Here is an 8,584-nt window from a genome sequence, read left to right as displayed (position 1 = left end):
TTCTGAGTGGCTTATTGGAGAGAAGAGTCTCACGGACTTTCCTGCCCTGGCTGGCTTTGAACCTCCATTCTCAGATCTCAGCCTCCTGAGTAGCTAGGATTACAGGCATGAGCCTTCATTACCCTGCTTAGTTCCTATTCTTGATCCAGCTCTGTAGTCAGGCAAATGTTGACTTTTATACCTGGGATTGAGGGTATGTATAGAAGTCTAGAGCAAGAGTTAGAAAACTTTTTCTATGATTTACCAGATAAAAATATACTTTTTCCCCCCAGTCCTGGGGCTTGAAATCAGGGCCTGGGCACTTTCCCTGAGCTTCTTTTGTTCAAGGCTAGCACTCTACTAATTGAGCCACAGCACCCCTTCTGGCTTTTTCTGTTTATGTGGTACTGAGGAATTGAACCCAGGGCTTCATTCATTCTATGCAAGCACTCTACCACTCAGCTATATTCCCAGCCCGACTTTGAATTTTCATGTGTCAGTAAGTATTCTAGGCAGGTGTCAGTGGCTTACATCTGTAATCCTAACTACTCAGGAAGCTAGTATCTGAGCATTGAAGTTCAAACCCAGCTCTGGCAGGAAAAGTCTGTGAGACACATCCCCAATTAACCATCAAAAAACTAGAGTAGAGGTATGGCTCAAGTGGTAGAGCACTAGCTTTGAGTGCAAATATCTCAGGGAAAGTGTGCGGGCCCTGATTTTAAGCCCCAGGACCAGCACACACAAGTATTTGATTTTCCCTCTTCATTTGCTTTACTCTCATACCTATGGGGATGTCTTCTTCAGTAGGTCTCTTCCAATCTCTAGGCCAGGTTCCCAGCCGCTCTGGTCTTTCTCATGTATGCATATAAAATATTTTGTCTCAGGCTGGAAATGTGGCTTAGTGTAGAGTGCTTGTCTAGCATGCATGAAATCCTAGGTTCCATTCCTTAGTGCCACAGAAATAGAAAAGGCCGGAAATGGTGCTGTGGTCCAAGTGGTGGAGTGCTACCCTTGAACAAAAGAAGCTCAGGGACAGTGCTCAGGGCCTGAGTTCAGGACCCAGGATTGGCCAAAAAAAATTTTTTTTTTGGTCTTTCCACATCCTTCAAATTAATCTGCGAGCCCTACAGGACAAAAACCTTTTATTCTCAGGAAATGGTTCATGGTATGGTATACTGCAGGAGCTTAATATTTGTTCAATACAATAATCAATTTATAGACAAGTGGATTTTCATTTCCTCTCCTTTCTTTTTTCTTTTATGTTCCAGGACTGGAGTTGTTTTTTGTTGTTGTTGTTGGTGGTCGTAGGGCTTGAACTTGGTGCCTAGGTGCTATCCCTGAGTTCTTTTTGCTCAAGGTTAGCACTCTAACACTTTGAGCCACAACTCCATTTCCCGTTTTCTGGTGGTTTATTGGAGATAAGAGTATCACTGCCAGGCATTGGTGGCTCACTCCTGTGATCCTTGCTACTTAGGAGGCTGAGATCTGAGAATCACAGTTCAAAGCCAGCCTGGGCAGGAAAGTCCATGAGATTCTTATCTCCAATTAACCACCAGAAAACCAGAAGTGGTGTTGTGGCTCAAGTGGTAGAGTGCTCATCTTGAGCTGAAGAGCTGAGGGACAACGCCCAGACCCAGAGTTCAAGCCCCACAACCAACAAAAAAGAAAAGAAAAAAGAGTATCACAGACTTTCCTACCCAGGTTGGCTTCAGATCATAATCCTTTAGATCTCAGCTTCCTGAGTAGCTAGGATTACTGGTGTGAGCCACCAGTGCCTGGCCCACTTCCACCTTTTTTCTGGTTAACTGAAGATGAGAATCTCACACATTTTTCTGACTGGGCTGGTTTCAAACCTCAATCTTGCTAGGTGTCAGTGGCTCACGCTTGTCATCCTAGCTACTAGGTAGGAGGCTGAGATCTGAGGATCGGGGTTCAAAACCAGCCTGGGCAGAAAAGTTTGTGAGACTCTTATGTCTAATTAACCACCAGAAAACCGGAAGTGGCATGGTGGCTCTAGTGGTAGAGTGCAACCGGAAGTGGCATGGTGGCTCTAGTGGTAGAGTGCTTGCCTTGAGCTGAAGATCTCATGACCAACCAAAAACAAAAACAAAAAAACAACCCACCCTCAATCCTCAGATCTCACCTGAGTAGATAGGATTATAGATGTAAGCCACTAGCATCCAGTTTGAAGCAGTATTGCTTGGTGTGTTTATTTGGTATTCATCCATTTTATAAACTGTTGTGTCACACAAAGGCAGGAGTATCCAGATGTTTTCTGGTTACCTAATTTGTAGGACAAGAACAGGTCACTAGCCAAAGAGGGCCTCAGACTAGGGACCAAAGGGTACATGTGAAGGGAGGGTCTTCACTATAAGTTCCTGAGTTTGCACTTGGCTGTTGGCAGATGTGCAGGACAGTAAGTGGACATGTCCTGTACATGTTTGGGGGCAGAAGAGGATGCTCTTGAGCCCCCCCATCCTTGGGTGTGAGGAGGGAAACTCAGGCAGCCATCAAGGGCTAAATATGACAGATCCTTCTGGGGCTGACTCACTTTTAGGACGGTTGGAATATCCTCAATTTCGTTATTGTCTTTGTCTTGCTCCTGGGGTTCTTCATTAATGAACTCAATAACATTGCTGTCACCTACACGCTCAGGTGAGCTGGGAGCTCTGGAGAAAAGAGGGAACATTTCTGGATCTCAGGAATGAGAGGGGGAGGTGGTTATTAGCTGGGCATCAGTTCTGCCTCTGTGGGCAGTTAGGGGGTGGGCAATGAGGAGGGAGGGCAGGTCTGGGAAGAGCCAAAGGGTATCCTTGAGAGGCTCTGCCACAGGGCGCTTCGGCTGGTACACGTGTGCATGGCGGTGGAGCCCCTGGCCCGGATCATCCGTGTCATCATACAGTCGGTGCCTGACATGGCCAATATCATGGCCCTCATCCTCTTCTTCATGCTGGTCAGTGCCCTCCTTTACCCTAGCCCTTCCCCTTCCCTGAAACAGAGTATCTGGGTCAATGGGGAGAAATGGGAAACCTAGAGAAGAGGCTCATGGTTATGGGCAGCACCAACTTGCCTGTCATTTGCATATTCATGTCCAAGGCCCCTGGATGATGTTAGGGTGGGACTTTGGTCTCTTTGGCAGGTGTTTTCTGTGTTTGGAGTCACACTCTTTGGCGCATTCGTGCCCAAGCATTTCCAGAACATGGGGGTTGCCCTGTACACCCTCTTCATCTGCATCACACAGGATGGCTGGCTGGACATCTACAGGGACTTCCAGTGAGTGCCAATGGAACTCCCAGGCCTCATTCTCACCTTGGCAAGGACTGGGCTGGAACTGCTATATGGCAGGAAAATGGGGGGAAAGGGCTTACAAGGAGTTTGGGGCTCCAGGGCTGGCCTAGCAGGAAGGTGGTACCCAAAGCTTTGTAGTGAGGAAAAACAGCTGGATGCTAGTGGCTCATAACTGTCATCCTAGCTGCTTAGGAAGCTGAGATCTGAGTTTGAACTAGCCCAGACATAAAAAATTGTGAGACTCTTATCTTTAAAGACCCAGCAAATACGTTATTAACTATGTTGAAAATTGTGAGAATCAGTAGAGAAAATATATATGAATCTCCCCATATAGAGGCTGGTACAGAGCGCTTCCATTTATAATATATATATACAAAGAGAGTGTTGGTAATCAATGATATATGATACTGCTGATGTCCAAACCACTCCCCAGGGCCGCTCTGAGTGTTGGCCCGCTATCTAGCAGCACAGCAGGTCAACAGCACATTAGTAAGGAGCAGGTGCTATGACCCTCCCCCCTCAGGAGTCAGTAATTAGATCTGCACAATAGTTGCAAAACAGGCAGAAGTCCCTGTAGACCTGGGGATAATGTCCTCATTTCATAGAAGAGGAAACAGAGGCTCACAAAGGTTGGAAAGCTGTTGTGGTCCCTTGTGCCATCTCTAGGATGCAGAGGAGAGAGTATGCAATGGAGATAGGGGCTGCCATCTACTTTGCCATCTTCATCACTGTCGGTGCCTTCGTCGGTATCAACCTGTTTGTCGTTGTGGTGACTACCAATCTGGAACAAATGATGAAGACAGGAGAGCAGAACAAAGAGCGTCAAATAATCTTTAGTAGCGAGGTGTGTGGGATGGGGAGGGCAAGAGGGAGGCGAGGGGCTATGTGCATGGGTGCCAACTTGTACGTATGTATCTGTATGTGTGTGTGTGTGTGTGTGTGTGTGTGTGTGCATGTGCACATATGTGTTCTTGCAAAAAGAAAATAAAATCCAAGACCAGGAGCCCCATGTCTGGACTTCCCGCTCCTCAACTTGGGGTGTGGATTTCCTAGATGTGACCACTGTGTGGGTCTTAGAGCATTTCAACAATGCAGTCTCCAGTTTCTTCTATACAATAATCTTGGTATTTAGCTGACAGGGCTCCACTGAAGATTATGTAAACACCGACATGTGCTTGGCACATAGTAAACACACAATAAACGATAGCTACAGAATAGTCATTCAGCAGAGCTTCAGTATGATTGGAGAAGGAGGTGAGGCCATGACTTGAGAATAAGCAGGACTTTCCAAGTATACTGGGTAGGAATTATCAGGGATGCAATGAGAGGGAAGGGGGTGAGAATTTCCAAAGAAGTGGAGGATGGGTTGGTGCACTTGACCTCAAACAAGGTAGGCAAGCTAATACTGAATGGAGCTGAGGGTTCCTGGTCTGGCTCAATGGGGGAAAGCAAGTGCTAGAGAGAGTGATGGGTGGGGGGAGGATGGAAGAGAGGAGAGGAAAGGAGGGGAGGGGAGAGAACCATGCATGCTCTCTCTGCCCTTCCCCCAGAATGTGGAAGAAGATGAGAAATGGGATGACGAATTGCCACTTGTGCACTGTGCAGTGGCCTGGATGGAGAAACCTGCCCCCCAGGAACCACTTGTAGGGGGTGCCCTGCCAAGCCTCACAGAAAACACATGTGACAACTTTTGCTTGGTGCTTGAAGCAATACAGGAGAACTTGAAGCAATACAAGCAGATCCGAGATGAGCTCAACAGGTAGGGAAGGAAGTACTGGGGGTACCCCCCAAGTCCCATGAGTCAAGGCTGGGTCTGATCTCATGCCTTTATCATTTCCTAATGTGGATCCTGGAGCCCAGAGAGGCTAAGTGATTCACCCAGGGTCCCCCAGCCTGTTGGTGGGTGTGAGGGAAAAGGAGGGTCCTGGTGTGTGGTAGGGAATGTCCAAGGAGGAGTACAGGCCACACCGGGGAAGAGGTAGAAGAGCTGTCCCCCTCCCCTGAATGCACTTTCCTCTCTGCCCCACCAGAATCGTGGAGGAAGTACGCTCCATCCGCTACAACAAGGAGCAGGAAGAGGAGTTGTTACGCAAACACATGTCTACAAGTCTGTCATCAATGAGCGGGTCCTCAGTGGACACACGAGGCTTAGCTACCCAGCAAGACTTGTTCTCAGCACTGCTTGACAGGGAAAAGGTGTGGCTTCCCTATCCTACCCAATCAGCACTTGTCCTGCTGTCCAGCCCAGCCACTGGTGTATTTGTCAAAGTGCCTTTCTCTATTCCAAGACCTGTCCGTTCCCTCAACTACCACCCACTGCAGCTGTCACCACCCATATTGGGTCAAATCCCACCCTACCCTTCTCTGAAAGGCCCCTACCCTGTTCTATCAGGTTCTGCTCCTGAAGCCAGTTTGTTTCCCAGCTCTTCTTAGTATGGCTTCATCCAGCTCAGCTCCTCTGGGCAAATGAACCATGGATGGCCATCTGGGTTCATTAAGAGCAGTATCCTAAGCCAGGTGCCAGTGGCTCATGCCTACAATCCTAACTACTCAGGAGGCTAAGATCTGAGGATTGTGGTTCAAAGCCATCCTAGGCAGGAAAGTCCATGAGATTCTTTTTTTTGGGGGGGGGTCCAGTCATGGGGCCTCAACTCTGGGCCTAGTACTGTCCCTCAGCTCTTCAACTCAAGGCTAGCACTCTACCACTTGAACCATAGCTCCACTTCCGGCTTGTTATTTTTTTTTTTTTTGCTTATGTGGTGCTGAGGAATCGAACCCAGGGCCTCATGCATGCAAAGCAAGCACTCTACCACTGAGCCACCTTCCCAGCCCCATGTCCATGAGACTCTATCTCCAGTAAATCACTAGAAAACTGGAAGTGGCACTTTGGCTCAAGTGGTATAGGGCTTGCCTTGAACTGAAGAACACAGGGACAGCGCCCAGGCCCAGAGTTCAAGCCCCATGACCAACAACAACAACAAAAAGAGTAGTATCAGAGAGAGAGAGAGAGAGAGGGACAGAGAGAGAGAGAGAGAGCTTGCGCTTCTGGATAGAAAAAAGGTGTTTCTTTGCCTTCTGCCAATTGGACTGGGTTAGAACGACCAGGATTCTGGTAAATGTTTGGCTCCCCAGCTCACAGGCTCTATAGTTAAACATATTGAAGAACTTCCCTGGAAAGTTTGGATTGGACAGCTGTTGAAGCTCAAGAAAGGGAGGAAGGAAGAATCTGACATACCAAGGCAGGATAACTTATGAAAAACCCTCTTAATTGCAGGTTTATGAATCGACCACAAATACAATGCTTAGCAAACACAAGTTCAACCACTGAGGAGGCGGGATAGAAACCAAGGGGCCTGCACACATACAGCCAGCTGCTGCATCTTCCTGCATCCCTAGCATGGCTGGGCACAATCTGGCCAATGCCCATTCTCTCCCTCATACCTGGGCAGTGGCCAGGGACTGTGATAATGGCAGCATTTGCAGGGCTTGTGCCTGTGAGCCTCAGGTCCAGAGGAACCAAGACGGAGAAGGAAGCTGGATGAGAATGAGAGCCCTGTTGGCAAGGATGAGCACAGAAGAGGGCTACTGGCCAAGGTAGCCAGGCTTTGGCCTAAAGAAGGGCATCCTTGACTACCTGCTCCAGTCTAGAGCTGGGTGAAGCCTGAGTAGGTCCAGGCACTGAAAGATAAAGGTCAGGCCAACAAGGACGCCAAGGCCAGGTATCTGTATACTGACAATAAAAAATTTTTTTGTGTTGGAATCAACTATGTTTTGATTGGTGGATTCCCAACTCCTTGGGATGCTTGCAGTGGATCTGATGGAAAAGATAGATAAATCTGGCATGAGCTGGGCGCCAGTGGCTCACCCCCGTAATCCTGGCTACTCAGGGGGCTGAGATCTGAGGATCATGGTTCAAAGACAGCCCGGCAGGAAAGTCCTTGAGACTCATCTACAATTAACCACCAGAAAAACGGAAGTAGCACTGTAGCTCAAGTTGTAGAGTTGAGCTGAAGAGCTGAGGGACAGTGCCTAGGTCCAGAGTTCAAGCCCCATGACCAACCCCCCCCCAAAAAAAATCTGGCATGATGGTATAAGCCTGAAATACCAGTACCTTGGAGGGGGAGGCAGGAAGATTGTGAGTTTGAGGACAATCTGGGCTTCATAGTGAGTTACAGACCAGCCTAGGTTACAGAACCTATGTTATAATGTAGATTACATAACATCCTCAAAAAAAAAAAAAAAGCTTAGTGCTGGTGGCCTATAAGCATAGCTACTCAGGAGGCTGAGATCTGAGGATTATCATTCACTGATCAAATCCAGCATGGGCCTCCAATTAACCACCAGAAAACTGGAAGTGGAGCTGTGGCTTGAAGTGGTAGAACACTGGATTTCAGCAAAAAAGCTCAGGGACAGCTCCCAGGCCTTGAGTTCAAGCTCCACAAAAGCAAAACAAAAGAAGCCTCTTAATTTGATTAGAGAATCAGAGGCTACCTTCAAGGCCTTCTAGAAAAGAGAAGTCATATCCCTAAAAATTAGACATAATAGAAAATATAATTTCTACCCTTAAGGTCCTGAGACTGAGATATTAAGGGACTTTAGGGTACTTAAAGCTGATATCTTCAGATCATGGTTTATAGCCAGCTGGGAAAGGAAAGTCTGTAAGACTCTTAACTCCAACTAACCAGCAAAAGGCCAGAAGTGGAACTGTGGCTCAAGTGGTAGAGCACCAACCTTCAATTAGAAAAGCTAAGCAAGGGGCTGGGAAGGTGGCTCAGTGGTAGAGTGCTTGCCTCACATGCATGAGGCCCTGGGTTTGATTCCTCAGCACCACATAAGCAGAAAAAGCTGGAAGTGGCGCCGTGGCTCCAGTGGTAGAGCGCTAGCCTTGAGCTGAAGAGCTGAGGGACAGCTCTTCAAAGTTCAGGCCCCACGACTGACAAAAAAAGAAAAAGCTAAGCAAGTGCTACAGACTCGAGTTCAAGCCCCAGTTCCGGTACAAAACAGTAACAAAAACAGTCTGAAAACTTGTTACCAGACTTAAGGTTCATATTAACAAAAGTCCTCTACCTATCATCTACCTATCATACCCAGGTTTATTATCCAGTAAATCAGGCCAAGACTCCAAACTAGCCAGTGACCCCGGCCACACCCGCCTCCTGTGTGGGTCATCTGACCCCTTTCTTCGGGGGCGGGAACCGACAGTTGGTAGTGGAGTGGAAGGAAGGTGAGGCCGGTTGAGTGGGTTCCCACAAGCCCTGGCCATCAGCTTCTTACTGGCCCAGGCTCAGTAGGCCGCTCTAGGACTCGGTGAGCTCTA

At 48.0% G+C, this 8,584-nt stretch overlaps 1 protein-coding gene across 1 annotated transcript in view; it reads left to right on the top strand.

Annotated features, from left to right (window-relative positions):
• Catsper4 (cation channel, sperm associated 4) overlaps positions 1–6,595 on the top strand; it is a 12,560-nt gene extending 5,965 nt beyond the window's left edge. Inside the window, exons 4-10 of the mRNA XM_013032313.1 lie at positions 2,537–2,634; positions 2,812–2,932; positions 3,119–3,252; positions 3,934–4,111; positions 4,818–5,026; positions 5,298–5,463; positions 6,542–6,595. Coding sequence (XP_012887767.1) covers positions 2,537–2,634; positions 2,812–2,932; positions 3,119–3,252; positions 3,934–4,111; positions 4,818–5,026; positions 5,298–5,463; positions 6,542–6,595 — 960 coding nt within the window. The remainder of the gene's footprint in view (positions 1–2,536; positions 2,635–2,811; positions 2,933–3,118; positions 3,253–3,933; positions 4,112–4,817; positions 5,027–5,297; positions 5,464–6,541) is intronic.
• Positions 6,596–8,584: the final 1,989 nt, after the last annotated feature.

The sequence above is a fragment of the Dipodomys ordii genome, unplaced genomic scaffold (genome assembly GCF_000151885.1).
Source record: "Dipodomys ordii isolate 6190 unplaced genomic scaffold, Dord_2.0 Scaffold6, whole genome shotgun sequence".
Taxonomy (NCBI): domain Eukaryota; kingdom Metazoa; phylum Chordata; class Mammalia; order Rodentia; family Heteromyidae; genus Dipodomys; species Dipodomys ordii.
The sequence above is the reverse complement of the archived record's forward strand: the minus strand, read 5'-3'. Positions and strand labels throughout refer to the sequence as shown.